Source organism: Anser cygnoides, chromosome 9 (genome assembly GCF_040182565.1).
Source record: "Anser cygnoides isolate HZ-2024a breed goose chromosome 9, Taihu_goose_T2T_genome, whole genome shotgun sequence".
Taxonomy (NCBI): Eukaryota; Metazoa; Chordata; class Aves; order Anseriformes; family Anatidae; genus Anser; species Anser cygnoides.
The window spans coordinates 8113024-8132786 of NC_089881.1; the positions used below are offsets into that span (position 1 = coordinate 8113024).

Here is a 19763-nt window from a genome sequence, read left to right on the forward strand (position 1 = left end):
TTTTGGCATTATTAAAATGATTGGCAGTCCTCTGAATTCTGCATTTCAGCTGTATTCTGCTGGGTTTTCCCCTGTAATTTCTCTAGGCATCCTAGAGCTTATTTTCTAAGGCTTGCTTTTAGGCTAGACAAACATTTACTTATCTGACAAAAATGCAGTCTTGGATGAACAAAAGTTCACAGCATTCATGTTAAATTCAATAAATAGTTCTGGCCAAAAAAGGAGAGAAGTGGTAGGAAATTTTTACAGTATTTTGTTTCAGCATTTTCAAATAGTTTACAATTTTTGCTATGATACATTGTACCAAGACAAAATTTAACTAAATACCAGCTGAGAATTTTTTTTAAAAATTTGATATGAAATGAAATGCCTAGAAGGTTTTGGTTTGGAAAAGCAATTAAGAAAATTTCAGTTGATCAAAACATTTTATTTTATTTTAAGTTTGGTGGATAAAGGAAACAAATCTGAGACTGGTGTACCATCTAACATTTCTGTTATCATTTATGAATTTGTACAGGGATTATTTAAACAAATTTATGAATTTGCTTAGGATTATTGGCTTTCTGGAAGAGGATTTTTCTCTAACACAATGTATAAAATATAAGCATGAATAGGCCTTACCTTCTGTGTACTGGATGTGCACATGTTTTTTTCCACTGATGGGACGTGAGTTCCCTGCTACCCTTCAGGCTGAATTTTGCCTCTTGCCTGAGAAAAAATGTCCCTCTCTCAGAATGAGCAAATTTCTTGGTCAGGAAATACATATCGTTCCTCTTAGAATGGCCTTTACCTAGTCAACTTCTCTTCTTCAGATAAGGAAATTATATTAAATGCATAAGGAAAATAATGGCTTGTGTTTAGTGATGACTGGACAATTTTCAACCAAACTGTAGTAGAGGTACAGGTCTCTATCAGTTTTTTTGTACTTATAGTGGAACAGTTATTTGTATGCTAATGGAAATCAAAAGCTTTAATTAAACTAATTACTGTATTTCATAATGTTCCTTTTTTTTTTTTTTTTTTTAACCTTTAAGGCCATCTGGGCACAGTTTAGCTGTGTTCAGCTTGTTCTCAGTGTATCTGTTTTCATAGCATGGTGTTAGGTCTCTGTCCAAGTACTTATCATCACATACTGTAATGGCAAAAGAGTGGTTTCACTATGATGTAATTCGGAGTGTGAATGTATGGATGACCTTTGGCTTTACTGTGTGTGGAATCTAACGTGGGGCTATACCTTTGCAGGTGGTCGACATCATGAGAATGAACGTGGACAAGGTGCTAGAAAGAGACCAGAAGCTGTCAGAGCTTGACAACCGGGCAGATGCATTGCAAGCAGGCGCCTCACAGTTTGAAACCAGTGCAGCCAAACTGAAGAGAAAATATTGGTGGAAAAATTGCAAGGTAAGGAGTACAAAGATCTCCTGTTAAGAACAACTTCTTGGCAGGCGTCATGTATTGGGACTTTGATTCTAGGATGGGATCTCTAAATGGTCTCTTGTCAAGGGGAGAGGATGCCTTGACCTTCAGAATCCAAGATAATATGCCAAACAACTTAGATCTTTACCAAATCTATTCTTTAGATCATTTCTGCAGCATATGCAATCTGGATCCAAATTTTAATGCCTTTGTTAGTGTCTGCAGATAGGGATGGGAGAGCATTTCATTGTGATTCGTGTGAGTTCCCTGTGCGAACCACAAAACCCAATCAGGCTTAGTGAATACCAGAAGTTGGAGAAAATAAGTGGAAGACGATCAGCTCCTTGTTCTTTAGGATGGTCAACTACAAAAAATAAATAAATAAAAAAGGAGGGGGTTGTCCACAGCCTGCTTTGAGAAGTAAGGAAATGCCAGTCTCTTTTAAAGAGGTGCAGATCTTTAATCAACCAGCTGTCTCCTCTGCTGTCCTCAAAGCCTCATCCTTTCCCATAAGTAGAGGGAACTTCATTCTCCTCTGCTTTTTCAGACCTTCTCCAGGAGCTCTCCTTTTTGGACCCAGAAATTTCAGCTTCTTTTATTCATATAAGACCCCACAACCTTGCGTCCTTCTACACATGCACCACCAACTCATGAACGCTGTGCCGAAAGTTCAGCTTAATTCCCATTTCTCTTCTAAACCATCTTTGCTACTGACAATTCATGTACAGCCAAATAAAACCACCTGTTTCCAAAGGAGAATCCAACATGCGCTTTTTACCAGCCTGTTGTTACCTGCTTCATCTCTTCAATCGACACTGCTATGAAATGTAAAGCAAGACAGAATATTCTGGGTAAAGGACATGTACAAACACTCTAGAAAGAAGTGGATCTAGGTTAGAAACTCAACTAGGCAGTTTGTCTGGACTTCTCCTAGCAGCTGTTGTGCCAAGGGGTGCAGGAAGAGGGGCTCTTTGGAGCTACAGACCCAGATTTTGAGCTAGGTTTAGCCACACTGAATGCAGTGAGTCTTTGCAAGTAAAAGCGCACAGGAAGGGCCACAAAATTGAAGCAAAAAAAACTTCAGGGGTTAATGTTTTTCATGTGAAAACCTGACTTTCTCTTTTTTCTCATAACTTTCTTTTTATAGATGATGATCATCCTTGGTGTAGTATGCGCAGTCATTCTCATTATAATTATAAGTGAGTAATTCATTTTTTCTTTCATTTATGATCTGACATCTCTGTGACTTATAAAGTGCTGATATATTAGAAAACAGGATAACAACAACAAAAAAGGATATAAAATGTTTAAACAGATTAATTTGTGAAATTCCCCTTCTAGTGTCATGCTGTTATAGTGAGAATTACTGCAAGCTCCTTGGACACATAGGTAGAATTTGCTGACATTTAATGTATTTTACATTAGCAAGTTACATAACTTTCCCTAGGATTAAACTTTCCCTTTTCATGTTTATATGCTTTTTTATGCAGTGTCAGATATCTTCATTAGAACCAGGGCCACAGTCCTAGCTGCTTCTAGTGAGAACAGTAATCACTGAATTAGCTCACGCCTATAAAAATGAGGGTGAAGGACCACATGCAAATGGACATTAATTATTTTTTTAAAAAAGCATGTAGATGCCTAGTTTCCACCAAATCAGCTAGAATTTGAGATATTGGTGCTTCTGAGAAACCCTTTGCATGTTGAATACCTAAATATTGGTAAAAAGTGGCCCAAAGTCTTACTGGTTTCTTGTCTCTAAGCTCATCTCATTCTACCCTTCTGTTACAGGAAGGAGAACACATGAATGAATTATGGCCTTTGTGCTAGTTGGGAGCCAGGGATCTCGTAATGACAGGGACTGAACATTTCGTTATGTAACCGCTGGGCTAGCAACAGCTGTTATGTGACATAACTGCATAGAGTCATAGCGTGAGTCAGGTTGGAAAGGGCCTTACAGACCACCTAGTTCCAACTCGATGCCAGTAAGATCATAGCCCTGCAGGCGTGTGCACGCCCCTAACTCATGCTGTTTATTCCCCATGCTACGTGCACTCGCACAGAGGCATTTAAGTTGGGTCCCCAGTGAAGCTGGAGTGGCCGCGATTCCTCTGTGCTGCTCTTCAGGTGCTCTCCTGTGATCCTTCTCCAGTAACATGGCATTAACTCCTAAAAGGGGGATTTCTGGAGTTATACAATCCAGCTAGTAACCCAGAAGCAATTCACCAGGAGGCTACACCGCGGATGTGAATTAATTCCCAGCTCTCAAATTACACGCCTCATCTTTGGCATGTTTCCATTTTCCTCTGGTACTTCAGTAAAGGAGGCTTACACGAGCACCTGTAAACATGACTAAATGGATTGAGATGCATGTGGAAGTTTATTAGTCTTACGAACGCTGGCACCAGAGTGACCCAGAATGATTGCAGGGTTTCGTAACTCTGATACGGCAAGAATGGCAAATGGCTAGATATTAATTAACTATATTAACTGGGTACTCCAGGCAAGTGGCTTCAAAGGAAAGACAGGCCTTTGTTCTGCAGCTTAGGGCAGCAGCCTGGGAAGACAGATGTGCAGCCGCTGAACTGGCTGCTGTGTACATATGCATCATCAAGTATTCTGTGATATCTTAACAAGAAAGTAAAAAAGCAGACTTGATGGCTCATAATTTCTCCTTAAATGTTAACTCTGAAATTATGTGTAAGTAATTCTATTATAAGTAATAACATTTTTTCCTCATGGTTTTAAATGTTGGATGCCTGCCTTGCTAAGTTTGGAAACAGAAATAGAAGGTTTGACGTGCTTAGGTTGTGTTTTAGGGCATTTAATCACAAACTTGAATGTCACATCATCAAACCCAGGTCATGGCTCACCATAGTGAGATCTAGTGCAAGCTTGGTGAGATTTAAATGCTTTTAAGCTCTGGATTTAAAATTTTTAAAATTATTTTTCAGTCTATTTGATCCTTCTGTAATATTGTCTGAAGCTGGCAGCTTCGGGAAGGAGCCTGTGTATTGAACTCAGTGGTGTACTCATTCACGGATGCTCTCAAGTATGCAATGCTGGTTGGCATCGAGTGTCCAAATGCTGCCACAGACAAGGTCTGCGTGGCTTCCTCAGTGCTGCTAATTTGAATGTGAACAAAATCATACCCTCAGTGCAGGGCTGGCTATAGAGACGGATAGATAGGGTAGTTCCTCACAGCAACAAGCTGCCACAGGTGGTAACATGGCCCAGACCAGGCTACCTTCTGTCCTGGTGCTGGGTCCCTGGAAAAGCAGGCCAGCTGCTCAGTGAAGGAGTTATGCCGTGGGGGACTGCAAGTGTTGCTGCAACTGGGGGTGGCTGCTCACATCAACATCAGTCCTTGCCCTTTCTATTTCTGGAGCTGCAGTCTCCCCTGCTTTCCACTCCAGCTCTCCCTCTAAGAGCCTTTTGATGAGGGGGAGCAGCCCTGTTCCAGCCAGGAAGGCATGCTGCGTGCTAGACGTGTCATGCTCTTTCAGCAGGATGCACTGAAGGTGTTTGCCTTCCCCTGAGAGCACATGCTTCTGTGAGCTAAAGCACAATGGTAACTGTCATAACTGTTGTTGTACATCATATTTTTCCGCTTCTGCTTCCTTTCCCAGTTTATTTCTCCACTTGAAAAAGCAAAGGACAACGACTTGGCACAACTTTGTTCCCATCAACCAACAGTATCAGTGTTCCTTTGTTGAACTCCGCTTTTTAATTCCCAGTGTCTTGGGATTTTTGCTTGTAATAACCCATAAGCATTCAATGTGGTGTGTTTTGGAATTCTGTTGTTTCCACAAGAAACTGTACCAGCTAAATACTGCCAAGTAGTTCCATACACTATTTATCACTGTGTCTTAAAATGTGTATGCACTGACCTTCAGAAACTGTAATATATGAAAAGCATTCCAAACATCTCAGAATCAGAGAAAGCGGCTATGGGGAAGCTCCTGCTTAAAGGGATGCTGTAAGGTGGATTGGACCCAAAACTAAGGTTTCAGCAAACACGAGGGCCAAAATTCTCAATCTGAGCACCTGAAGTTGGATGGCAAAATCCACTATCAGATGCAGCTTCTTGTGGTAGTGTGTCTCTGCTACGCTTTGAAAAGAGTGGTATCTGCAAGTATTCATAGGATGTGTGACATCTATACTTAGCCAACCAAACACATAGGTTTTTAGATTAGTTGTGGTATCCATGTCTACACACATTGCCTGCAGAAAGTAAATAGGACTGCCTTTTATGGATTGAGATTTTCCCTTGTGGGGTGTTCGGTACAACCAAGAAGCCCTCAGTATGAAAGACAGAAAGAAACCTGTATGACAACCAAAAAATATTAGCTAGCAGAATCTTGGAAAAGCTACATGAAATGCAAAAATAGTAACACAAACACCATAAATGACCAAGATGCAGACTCTTGCTAAAAACTGGAGGTGGCGTTTGTCAGACTTTATGGGACCCTCCTGAATGCCAAATCCCAATACTTATTGCCCTAACTTGAAGCACATGAATGACTTTGGTGATGTCTGTGGCTTTCCAGCACAATTGTAGGAAGCTGCCTCTGTGCTGTTTTGCAGAAATGGTCCCCACTGTGAGGACAAATTAAAAATGAGGAAGAGAAGGATGTGGTAAATAGAAGGAATAGCAGAGAGGCCGAGGAAAGGAATGGTGCCTAGCAAAGTTTTCCTGGAGCACAGGAAGACAGAGAAACACAATTCCAAACTGGTGGTGTTAATAGGCTTTTTAAAAATTTAATTTGTGTGTGTGTATAATTCATAAATTATATCTTCTTTATAAAGTGCTCAGCTGAGATACTTTTCATACTTAAACCAACATTTGATATTATTAAAAGGTGTATTGCAGTTTGGGGAAAATTCTTGTATGCTATAATTGTAGGGTTACTCCTAAATGTTCAATTTCCATTTTTGATTTCCTTTTTAAACACTGAATAGTTTGTTTTGAGAGGGATGTGGTTAGAATCCAGAGACAGTTATACCAGGTTTTAAACATATTTAGCCAAGCTAAAAATGAATTATTGAATTTTGAGCCAGGCAATCCTGACAGGGTTGTTTTAGGATAACTTCTTAAGTACTTCTAAGAATTGCTAGATATTTTTATTTTTTTTAAGGAAGGGTTTTTGGTGATGGTGATGGTGTGTTTGTTTTTTTTTTTTTTTCCCTGCAACTTAGGGCATTGAAAATAGTGATATTAGCAAATATTCCTAGTATCTCTCTTGATGTGGTCTTAGATTAGAAAACAAAAAACAAAAAAACAGAGAATCAAACCAGTTCATTGCATTGGATCTATTTTCAAACTGTGCTTAAGTAGAATTTTGTGGAGAGAATAAGTAATGCTTAGTTGAATTGTTTCAACTGCATTACTTTTCCATATATTTATTACTTCATTTTCACACGTACTGTTTCATATAGGTAACTAGCATGTGGCCACAGTCATAATGAAATAGAAGTAACCTTCAGACACTAATAACTTTCAAAGTTACTAATGTGCTACTGGTATGCCCTGTTCGCTTCAGTTCCTCAACTAAGTACGTGAACAGTTCTGAAATCTTCATGGATCAGACAAAACTTTGCTGTCATTAAGGGCTTGACTCCATGAAGTGCTACAACTGATTAACTATGTATAATTGAGCCTTTGCTGGAAAAAGAATAAGCCATCCAACTTCAGGACCCTTTTTAAACTACTGAGATATTTGGCTGGCTCTTAAGAAATTACCTCCTCAGGGTGGGACCTGACCACCCATACCCTTGTTGAATATGACTTGATCTTCATGGGACTTTTCTGTAGGAATGCTGAAAGGACTCCTGAGATAAAGAGTCCTTTCTCTGGAGATGAGGTCATTAAGGTCATATGCTGATACAGATCCTTAATGTAGAGAGTGGGATTTCCTGTCAGAGTCTGAAGTGACTACTTAGCTGATGTAAGCAGCAGATACACATCAAGGAGTTTGAATCCTCTAGCTACAGAGATGCAAACTTTCCCAATGAAACTATAATGAGAGTGCTGAAAGCATACAAAGCTTAGGTCCTCCTAGCTCAAGCAAGTTAGTAAAATGGGAGCTTTAGAGGAGACTGGAGAAGAGAAACTCCTGTTTGTAGCATGTGTACTCATTCTCCCTCAAAACAGTAACCAACCAGGATGACTACTAAATGTTGGTAAGAATTTGCAAGGAAGAGTAAAGTCACAAAACCTTGCTTCTAATGGGTTGTGAAATGTTCATGAAAAGACAATTTCCTCCTGTGTGCTAATAAAATATGTTAAATTCATGTGTTTAACTCTTTAACTTGGGTGCACTACAGCGTGCTTGTATATGTGCAACTCTGCTAGCTGTGCTGTACTGACTGGTTGCAATTAGTATGATAAGCCATGTAGCATCTCTAATTCAGCCCAGGAAGCACGAACAAGTGCGTCCTTCCCTGCTGTACAGACCCAGAGTCTGCTCCTGCAGAGGGTTAATTATCCTGCACCGAGAACATGGTAATATGGGACTGCTCAGGGTCACAGATTGTGCAACACCATCACATACACATAGAGCGGTACAGAGGACAATCTATATAAACACAGTTGGAGATCTTATTTGTGTTTAAGGCAGGATTGGTTTGCTTTCCACTCATTGCCTCTGCACTTAAAATGTGTATGCATAGCTACAACTGCCTACTTGTAATAGCAAATTTCCCGTATAAAGGTTAACTCCTTCTTGTTTATTCAGCACCAGTTAGAATTTCAATTACTGTGCAGAATCTCAGCTACGCCTCTTCATCACTAATTACTGCCCAGGCTTAGGCTGGTTAAAAGGCACAAAGGGGCTCCCTTTTATCTGCTTCGTGGAAAAACCTCAGGAGACTGCAAGGCTGATTAATTTATGACTGCCATCTTGAGGACTGAACTGAAGACTTCTCTGGCTAGGAGCAAGGGGTTTGATAGCTTTAGCTAGAGTTAGACATCATCTGAGACTTGCATATTCTATCCGTATAAGAAGCACCCCTCCCCTGCTTTCTGGGCTACAGCTGTACTGCTAGGATGCCAGCATGACATGGCATTCAGGAACAGCATAGCTGAAATGGGGTGGTTAGGAGCTGGTCTGGGTTTGTACCACAGCTGCTGTTTGACTTGACTACACATCAACTTCCAAGGTTTAAGCAGGTTAAGCAACCATGCTCCACAGGCTATTAAGGTCCTGCTTGAGCATTACACCTTCTTCCTTCTAATTTAGCTCATCTTGCAATAACATAAATAGTGCTCTAAACCTAAGTATCTGGTACACGGAGCTTGCAGGAGCAAGTAGTGAGGAAGCCCAAACAGGGACACTTAACCTGCTTTTCACTTGACCACATTATGTAACAGCACAGTCAATCCAACCTAGTCCAACATAATCCAAGATTATTAGAAGGAGGAGGGGAGAATCTGATAAAGATCCTGAATGTAACCAAGGGTCTATAGGATAAGAAGTGATTTAGAAATGTAGTCAGTTTGATTTTTAAAGCTGGCACTTCAATTCCATTGGAAGCTGCATGAGGTGAGCCCTGGAACAGATGAGGCAAGTAAAATACTTGGCTTTTTTCTTTTTAAAGGGTGATCTGCAGTAAGTGACTGAAACATCTGCAATGCCAGTTATAACTATATAAGGAATTACTTAGAACAGCCACAGTCTCCTGTGTTTTTGTCTTGGAAGCAAGGGCTTTTGAAATCCTTCTGTTACTGTCATGTTTCTCTCCCTGTTCCTCTGACAGGCCTTCTCATAACTCCCTGAACAGTCAAGCTACTTCTTGTCCGAATACCATGGGTTTTAGCTTTTAAACGCAAGCTCGTGACTTCACATCTCTGTTCGAGCATACCTGTAAAATAGTGGTCTGTTTCTTAGAAGTGCATCCATAACGGCAGACTGAAATTTCAGGAACTTTTGGAAGTTCAGATGGTTACTGAACTCTTCTTCATACTTCTATGGAGTGTTTTTGTTTTGTTTTGTTTTCTCTGTCCCATGGGAGGTTATTGACCCAGTGGAAATATGTGCAATCTTAGTATTTTTGGATGCTAGTATCTCTATTGCTTGTGTTGGTGCTAGACCTTTGCAACAAATGAGAGGGCACTCGGGTGTGACCCAGGATTTAGATCTTGACCCTGCCTCCCCTGCCCTTTAAACAGGGAAAAGGGCTAAATCAGTAGACGTATAAGGCACTGGGCGCACTCCCAATGTACACAGTGAGTACTGGAGAAAGGCCCGAAAGAGGACAAAGTCTCTTTGGTCTGGCTTCACATTCTGACCTGAACCTTAGGACTGTAACAGATCTTAACCTTTGGTTCCCATGTGCAGTCAGAAGAGCGAGATGCTCTTCCAGCCAGTTCAGCTCTCCCACCCGATTTAGGTCCCACTTGCTAGAACTAATCCATTTGAGCATGTGTTCCTTCATACTAGACAAAGCATAACGACCCTCAAATTCCTTTCTTTAGATGGAAAAAGCAAGAAGGCTGAAGAATGCAGTTTGAAAAAATAGACTTCTATCTAGAGAAATGATTGGCTGAAGATTTCTCAGATGATGACATTATTATTTTCAGTAGGGATACTGGACTGAGATGTATAAAACAATCAGACCAGAACCTCACATCTTTTTTTCCTCCTTTTCTCCATCAGAAATTCTTCTCTATTCCACTTCGAGAAATGATTTTTTTTTCTTCTTCCACTAATTTCCCTTCCTTATGTCATTAATTTATGTTTCCATTGATGTTCTCAGTGGCTGTTTTTCTCCATTGAGATTCAGAAGACTGTCTTCAAACACATGCATGAAAAGAGATCTGAGCCACCCAAGGAGTCTACCTTTCTTCCTGATGCACTGACATTTAAAAGCTACATCTTGCAATAAAGCAGAAAACTGTGGCAGTCCGATTACATGCAGTTTGGTGAAGTAAACACTTGATTATCCAACAATGAGTCATTTCTGCAGTAACCCCATTCTGTCATGACTGGATCACATCTGCTAATTCTCCAAAGAAAAATCATAACCTGTACTGGTTTAAAACATGAATACATCCTCGTGGTTCATACGTAACACTCTATTCAAGCAAAGAAACTATGTGCTATAAGTTTAAAAGGACAAAGTACTTGTTTTCAAAGAGAAAATGCTATAGAGAATAACAAAGATAATTATGAAAAAGCTGTCCATTATTTAGCTCTTCTCACTGTGGCTGGCTTCTCCATTATTCTTCAAGTCTTTCTTCATTCTCTTTGAAAGCCTTTGTGGTTTTGGAGTGTAATGTATTTGGAGCATAGCATATTGGGGCTGGGGTTGTTCTGCTGCCCTCTGAATTGACTCCCTGCCTTCTGTCCTGTTGTTATTGTTGACCTCGATCATAGCTGAGGTAGGCCTGAGTGGAGCACATCCTCCTCCCCAAAATGCCCTGCTGTCCTCAAACTGGCCTCTGCTGATGGGACGAGAACCCTGAAGGTAGAATGCAGCTCCTAGATCGTAATTCAGTTCAAAACGATGTGATGCTGCAGGATGCTCCTGGTTGCTAGACAACAGTATTTTTGCTAAACTACTTTAATTGCAACACTGCTGTTTTAATGAAATTTATTTAACATTTCTAGTAACAGTAATTTTATCAATTTTGATGGAAGAGAGAGGAAACAGCAAATAAGGATTGCGTGATAATGACATGGTAGTAAATTGGGAAATGGTTTAAGTGAAATATAGCCAACGTTCAGTAACTTCCTTTTTTACGAGTGGCTATACTTAGGAGCACCTTTCGTACATTAAAACTAAGTGGTGCTAGTCTATTGAGGTGTATATGGACTACTACTTCAAATGAGCTATGACTTGTTGACCATAGTTGAATTTACTTTCTCTTTTTTTCCTGAAAACAGATGAGACATATGCAGTAAGGGTGATCTACTATTTTTTGCGAAGAGAGCTCTTTGGGATATACCATCCAAAGATTCTGTGCAACTCTTGTCTGTTGCAGAAGTGCTCAAGGATTTCAGTCAAATAAGGGCTCCAGAGTGCTTGGTGCAGTAAAGATACATGCTGCATGTCCACTAGGCTTTTTGTTGTACAGGAAGGACTTCAGTATGCCAGCAATGACATCTTTCTGACACTTTCATGAAACTCAAAGGGAAAAAAAAGACTCAAAATAAAAGTAGAACTGTGTTGTAAAGGCCATGGGTATACAGTTTAAGAGTTACTTAAGTATTCTTTGCCTAAGTTATTAGCAGCTACATGGATACCCAAATAATTAGCTTCCAAAGCCCACTCATTAATGACAGACTTTTTTTTCATTAGAATGCGATGTTCAACCCATTTGCCATTTGCTTTTTTTCCTAGATTAGATATAAAATAAAATGCTAATGTAGCTAAGACGTGTTCACAGGTCTGCACAATAAAATGTTACCGATAGCCCACTACTTGTCATGAAAAACATCATTACTTTGTCTTATAAATGAAAAGTCCTCCCTCCCCCGACCACATACGTGGCAAAATATTAGTCACATTATGTTTATCGGCACCTGTTTTAGAAATTACTACCTCCTACTCAAAAGCAGGGCTTAAAAACATCCTTTGTCTGTTGCAAAAATACATTTTGAGGAGGAAAAACCAACTGTTGTAGAGGTTAAATTTTTGACAACTCCTGTTTTTTTTTTCCTCCCCCATCCTGAAAGAAGCACATATATACGTAGACAGACATTTGCCATTTGGGTGATGTGTTCTTTCTCCAAATATGAATAAGGTAAAGCACAGCCAGTATTTACTATGAGAAACCTTTACTTAGTTTTGCTACATAAAATGCTCTCTTAGTGGCAATATATGAACTCTTATTATAAACTTGTTTTAGTCATTGCAGGAAATGAGAGTTTGCAGCCAGCTAATTAGTATTTTTCTTAATGACTTCTGTTTGAGTTTTAACACCTTAAAGCAGCCTCTGGTGGTGCTAGCTAAGCAACTCAGCAGTGTAGCCTTAAAATGGACAGATGGTTGGGTATTTCACACTCTCTGGCCTTCTAGGAGTGAAAAGCAAAGCGTGCCCTGTTCTGGAAACTGCTTCAACACACACTTAAGCATACTGAGAATTTCTGTTCTCTGGTAGCTCTGAGAAAGGAGTGAAGGAGAGGGAAGAATTGCATTGCTGTGTGTCTCTTACCACCACATGGGTTGAGAGGGCATACTGCATCAGCCAATACTAATGGGGAGAGATGATGAAAAACCTCATTTGTTCTTGCTAAATCCAGGCCTGATAAGGAATCTGTGCCATGTTCTACTTCAAGAGAGGAAAAGCCTTTCCTTTTTATCATAGAAAAATTAGGTTGGAAAGGACTCCTGGGGTTTATCTAGTCCAATCAAAGCAGGGCCAACTTTGAGGTTTGATCAAGTTGCCCAGCGTTTGTCTTGCTGAGTTTTGAAAGTCTCCAAGGATGGTGATTCCACAATGAATTCTGCCACTGGGTATATTCTCTGCCCCACCAAGTGCATTCCCTCCCCTCTGCATACATGAAACCCACTCCTCTGACTCTAATGCTGAGGTCATCAATAGCATTCAAAGAGATTCAAGGCATCTCGTAGTCTGACTCTGCACTGTTTGAGGTGAGGGGCAAAACATTGCTGCTAAGTTGCTAGAGTGGCACCAAAGAAAAAGGATTTACTGAGATACTAGTTCTCCTCACAAGTCACCTTAGTGGTGCCAACTCCCATGCAATGCCGCTGGAATGGCAATGCAAAACAAAATCCTTTCTTCTACCTCCTTCCTTTTAGCTCCTTAAGGATTACGTCCTCTACCAGGAATAACCAGAAATTTGTTTTCAGTTGCCCTTTTGAAAACTAAACTCCAGCCTAAACCTTTAAGTGCATCCTTTTAAAGGCCACAGGGTGGTGTTAAGCTATGTAGTAACACATTCAGAGAGGATCTGAAAGTCTGCTGAGAACAGCATCTCTCACCTTGTAGACCCGACTGTACTGGGCAAGAAATTGTGCTTTGTGCCTCTACAGAAAACAGTCCATTTGTGTCTTACTAGAGCTACCTGGGGAGGAAAAAAAATGTTGTGGAGACCAGGAAATTTCTTAAAGTGCTCTACCTGGAGGTCAGTGGAATTCTGTTTATAAATGATGAAATTCCGCATGCATTTTGATGCTAAAATTGTGACAACTTACCAAGTTTGATATTACTGTACTTTCCTGTGGATGGTGATTTTTTTGGAAGTGGTGAATGTATTTTCTGAGAATACTGTATACATTTGTAACATTTATGTTTGTGCCAATAAATCTTGTTTTAAGAAGATGCTTTTTGTATCATTTCTGTTCTCAGTACACACGGTTTAAGCACAGTTGAGCATTTTCAGCTTTCATTCCCTCTCTGTTTTAAGTGCTAAAGCCTTCTGGAAATTAAGATTTTCTAATTCACTCTGAGTTTTTATATATTCAGTCTAACAGAAAAGAAAAGAAAACCTGTTGTATAAACAATAATGAAGTCCATGTTCAAAAAGGGTGAGGGGAAACTGATATAACCATTAAAGAATCATGAAGAACAGATGCGTGAATGTGTTTAGTGCATGTGATCTTACTCTTAACTTTCTCAGTGGTGAAATAGGTTTTCCTTTTAATAGAGCACCATTAACTGAGGGAACTCACAGCCACAAGGTACTGCTCGTTCAGACACTTGGTGTACTTTGGATTCTTTTTTTAAATGAAGAAAAGATTCTCTGAGGGGGACACAGACTCTATTGCAGAATCATCGCCTGCCTTAACTTGAAACAGCTGATGCTTGCCGCTAGGGTAATGGCTTAGGGCATGGGACCTGTTGCCATCCTTATTGCTAATAAGTAATTAAGCTCTTTGAAGGGACAAGAGTTGGAATCTGCTTTTCTCCCCCTCCTAGTGACGACACCTACATTTTAAAATATATAAGCATCACGGTAAGCCCTAGACAGCTTTGTACCTTCATCCTTAGGGGGTATCATTCTCATTCAACAGGTCTAGCTCTCCTGCAAATCACCTCAGTGCGAATAGAGGGCATAATATCATCTCCCCATCCAAACCCACCAAAACAGGTAATACCAAGATGTTTCTTCATATGATGGTTCTTGATTAGTAAAGCTATACATTTTTTCCTTGGTAACTCTTAAGCAAGCTTGGCAATAAATCGGGGGCGCTATGAGTCTGTAAGGAGAAGCTAGGAAAAAACACTTGTTGATTTCTTCCACACAGTGAATATTCTTGTTTACATGAAATAGCAAATAAGGACTGAGGTGAATTAGGTTGAGTGGTGCATATGAATGTGAGACTGAAGAATAAAGGAAACTGATCAAAGCCAAAATGAGGCTTGTGCTAATAATTAAGGAAGCACAATGAGGTAATACTCTATTAGCACTCTTACAGTCAGGTTGGGTAGTTAGCTTAGTTTTGTTGAAAGAAAACGTCCAGATTTCCCATTTTCTAATTTAAAAGGAACTTCAGTATTAAAAAAAAAAAAAAGTAAAACAGTAAAAATGTAATTATATGTAATATAGAGATTAAGGTGAGGATAGCAGGACTGGTAAGATAATGAGAAAAATCAAATGCATTTTGCATGCTGCTCGGAGAGCAGTTCCATATAATCCATGGAAGCTTAGGGAGAAAAAAGGACTCTTTCCTATGGTTTACTAAGTTACCAGTCTACTGAGCTACCAACTCTGGAACTCGCATATGCATTGGAAAGCCAAGAGAAGATAGTTCAAGGACAAAACGAACCTTGAAGTGACTGTCCATGCACCTTGCTTTGTGAGCTGAAGTACATGAAGGTAAGTGAATGAACAAGATGCTTTTAAGTCTTCCTGACAGACCTGAAATTTCAAAAAATATCTCACACAACTGAAAAAAAAAAATGCAATCTGAGAATAAAAGCCTGTACTCTTGAGACTGCTAGAACACTGCATGAAAGCAAACTAGGCAGTGATGATGACTACAAACAAAAACCACCTCTTTTTGCTTTCTGAGGTCTTTCAAACCTAGGAGAATATAACCTTGTAAAGCCACCTGTGGTTTGGGCAGCTATTATCAGAAGTTCTTACTACCTGTAAATATTAAAAATGTGGTAGACACTGAACACATTTTACTGTGGGAATTTCCTGATATCAAAGGCACTCTGTTATTACTGTTTTAAGGCAGCTTTTAGAATGACTCTGCAGAAATAACAGCCTTTCCTTCTCCCTTAGCATCTGAACAGTCTAATTATAATTTAACAGCTGTTAGCTGAACTGCTTTACAAAGGCGGGTAAGCCTGGCTTTTCTGCCTTCTGTTGGCCATATTGCAGCTTTACTCCACTGAATGTAGTCAGTGGATTTGAGAATCAAATTTCAAGTGCTTATCTAATAATTGGCAGGTTGTTCTTTTAACTAGAGGATGTACAATACAACACTGTGTTATTTACATATTCTCTGTGTTAGCCTTGAAAACACCTGCTCCATAGTCCAGCTTCACCAGGAGCCTGGCAAGACCTCTCACTACCAGGCAGTGTGGGGCTATGTGATATAATCTGTAGTAAAAGACCACGAGCCTTAGCTACAGTGCACTGCAAGAGCTGGGTATATCAAAGGTGTCACCAGCATCACATAGCCTTGTGCTAACCTATAGTTTGTTAAACTTCCTCCCTAATAACCCAGGAAGGCTACAGAGGAGAGAAAACCCCGAATCTTTCCTAGTCCCTGTCAAACGATGGGGAAGGCGCAGAGTTCCTTTTTTTTTTTTTTTTTCCTAATCTCAGAATCCAGTGATTTTGTTTAATTGCAAGCAAAAAACAAGTGCCAGAATCTAATGTAATGAGAGACACTGGGATTAAAACTGCCTGAGGAGGTGGGAAAGTAAAATGGCTTTATATAGTTTTCTAGAAAAAGTAAACCTTGAAATGCGGGTTTATTACGGTATACATATTGCACCAGTAAAGAGCAATTCCATCTCCTTTCAAACCACTATGTAGATGCCTACAAGTTGGGATGACATTTTTCAATTTCTACTACAAGGAACTGTCTTGACAGTTTTGCCATCTTTCCGTGGGCTTATCAGGCACCATTTGATAACTGTGTGCACTCTTGGCCCCCTTTAGGACTTTGGAAGACTTGTTCTGAATTTCTTTTCTTAAAAGCTCTACTGTTCTAGTTACAACTATCTGGGAACAACGTGTATTCCTTACTCTTCTTCGCTCTTTTCCTTCTATGTGACTATTTCATGTACCATCCCTGCAGTCCATCTCTGCCAGTTCCACCACTAATGACCAGAGCAGCAGTAGGTGTTCTCATCCAAGGGAGAGCTCACCAAATGCTTTAGTGGTAGCACAAACATTCATCGTCTCTTCTAAAGAAGCCTGAAACATCCTACAAGCATATTAGGATTTCTCACAACCACATTTTACGCTGACACCACTGTTGCCACTACCACTGCCTCCATGGCAGTCATACTAATCTTCCCCTGCTACACCCTTTGTTTTACTCTCTCTCTTAGTTCTATAGTTTAGGAACAAAAAATTATCATTAGTGAAACTATAGTAAACAATATCCTCAAAGATGAATTTAGTCTAAATCTGCCTGTCTCTACCACCAAAGGTTTCATGGTCTTCTGTTTCATTCAAAAGTCTCAAAGTCTGAGTGGTTTTTGTTTTGTCTTATTTTTCAGGGGTGTTCACATACAAAAAGCAAAACTCTTGATTACTGCACTCACCATCTTAAGCATTTATTGACTGCTCAGATGTCTGTTCCCTTTGAACGCAAATGCCAGTTGAAAATACAAATATTTTTCAGATGCCTAGGTTTGTCAGATGGAAAAAATAAAGTAGCAGCCTTTGCTGAGGATGAGAAAGGGCATCTCTGGGGAGCTGTAGGCAAAAGCAGTGTCCTTAAGGTTTGTCTATAACCTAGATGAGGAGCCAACCCACGCTTTGCTCTGCAGCTAAGCCTAGAACCTGAAGCTCTTTGGAGTAAGAAAGCCAAGCTGGCTCTGTGGAAGCAAAGTTGCAGCATTTCTGAGGTGCTCTCCACATTATGAACTGCCCTTGGCTGTATTTATCAGCTCTTGTGTAGGATACTGAAGTGCCTTCTCCTGATGTGAGTAAGACGCCACTGTCTTACAGGCATCCCTGTGTCTGGATTTTACCACAAAATGAACTTTGGGCAGTTAGATCATTACTACCTGATTAAGTGCAGTGTGAAATCTTCTTCAGCCTTGTATGGCTGTACAACACATCACAATCACACCATGTGTACCTAAAACTAGGAGAAGCAAAAAGGTACGTTATCCTTAAAAAAGGGAGCCCTTCAATAAATAATCTAACATGCCTGCTGCTGTTTGACCCAGACAAGGGGACCTGTTTGGTCCCCTTGGCTCCTTTGAGCCCCCTCGGCTCCTGTTTGACCCTGGAAGGAATCAACCCATCCAAACTAGCTGCTTCGATTCCTGATTGTTTTTTCTTTGTAGACCATAGCAGAAATCGTGGAGCTTGCAGAACTGATCTCTCCTTTCTTAATGTGCTGGCAAGAGTGGACACATCGCTATGTATCTATAATGCCAGCAAGAAGGTTATCTTTTAAACTTTGTTTTTCTTTGAAAAGGAAATAATTAAAATCTTCTCTTGCTTTTAATATTTCCTTAATGAAGAAAAAAAACTACCAACCAACAGAACAACCAACCTCCCTTTTCACTTGTTTAAGCTGGGTGGAGGTTCAGCTGCCTGCTTGCTGCATTGCCCAGAAGCGCAAGGGAGGCAAGGCTCCCAGAGGCAGCTGGGGAGCCCAAGCTATGATCCCCCCCCCCGGTGCACAGCCTGGGGAATTTCAGAAACCAGCAGCAGGCAATGTGAGCAGCAGTGCTCTGCCACAGCATGGGCACTGCCCGGCATCTTCTGGTATTCTAGCGTATGTATTTCATAAATTAAACCAACACAGATTAACAGTGTTAGACTCTCAAATTCAAAACAAATTCAGTCACAATTTGTCTGTGCAGGGTTAAACATTGTCTGTCCCTTAGGTTTGCCATGCTGCTGTAACAGATACTGATTTTAACAGTTTTCAGATCGCTTTCATCACCTGAGTTACTTGAGCTCAGGCTTCAAATTTTTTGAAGTGGTCTCAAACTTACAGCATTTTGGGGTTGCGATTTTTGGCATTGTCTCATTCACCCTCTCTGTGCCACCCCATAGTAACCTGTTCTCTTTTCATGATGCTGTATGAAATACCATTCTCCCTTTATCTGGGCTATTACTTAACCAGTCAGTTAATTTACCTCTTATGTTCCCTGCTTTCTCTACAGAAAAGGCGTTGAGAAGATTTGGGTATAACCATAATGTGGCACGTTGACTAAATCATCAAAGTCTTTACTCTCCTGATACTTCCAGGGTTGCCTCCTACACGCTGGCATTTTCAGGTTTAGCATTGCTTAGGGTGACTCTGATTATGTTGCCTCACTTGTCCTCAATAAATTCTCTCAACTCTTGTTTAAAAAACAGGTATATAATTTAAATGCACCTTTGTCTTGGACGGGAACACTCAAAATTTCTCATGTGTATTACCCTTTTGCAAGCACACTGATGTGGAGAAATACCTGTTGGTTCCTCCATGGAAGATGGAGCCAATATGAAGCATGTTGCCTGCAGCTGTCTGTACAAAGGCTCCCTGTGCCATGTGCTGTATGGGAATGAGCTCACTAGTTGAATAGAGCTACTGAACCAGTTACGGATGTAGTCTGACAGTCACAGAACGAACATGACTCATTTAAGAACATTCTTTACCTTCCCTTTTAATGAGTGGTTTCACCATAGTCAGTAAAGTAGAACTGAAGGGAGAACAAAGCGTTCTTCAGCCAGCTCCACACGGTGTTCTCGCACGCCACCTGCTCTGCTGCACGAGTATGTTTGACACGTAAACAGAAGCAACTGTCCCTCCACAGTGACAATATCCCTCTGATGTCCCAGACCTGGCAACAGAATCGCCTCTAGCAACGGATACTGACGTGCTACTGCTAACAATACTAACGCAGTACTAACAGATGAGGTTGATGGCAAGGTTTTACAAACTACAAGAAAAAAACTTTAAAACTACAAAACATTGGCATGTTGAGGAGAGACCATCATTTTTTCATGACAGTAATAATGGTGTTGGTAAGAGAGCAGGGTTCTGCAAGTAAGGAAACTTGGGTCTTGTTTCACCAAGTCATCGAGGCTTGGTTATGTGGCTTCATGCTAGAGAGTGCTTGACTTCCACGTTCAGTTCTCTTAAGAAGGGCTAAGAAATGAGCCCATGTTATGTCTTCACTTTCCCACCTTGTGGTATGTCAGTAATCACTTGAGTAAAGCTCTTTCAGAGAAAGTAGATAA

The 19763-nt window shown here is 40.3% G+C and overlaps 1 protein-coding gene across 2 annotated transcripts in view; it reads left to right on the forward strand.

Moving 5' to 3' along the window:
- Positions 1–13705, forward strand: part of LOC106040258 (vesicle-associated membrane protein 1-like) — a 48131-nt gene extending 34426 nt beyond the window's left edge. The window contains exons 3-5 of one of the 2 annotated variants that reach the window (XM_048063007.2): positions 1243–1401; positions 2564–2615; positions 10174–13705. In XM_048063007.2, coding sequence (XP_047918964.1) covers positions 1243–1401; positions 2564–2615; positions 10174–10193 — 231 coding nt within the window. In that variant the 3' untranslated portion in view covers positions 10194–13705. Of the gene's footprint in view, positions 1–1242; positions 1402–2563; positions 2616–5045 lie in introns of both variants that reach the window. The other variant, XM_048063008.2, reaches the window with a different exon arrangement.
- Positions 13706–19763: the final 6058 nt, after the last annotated feature.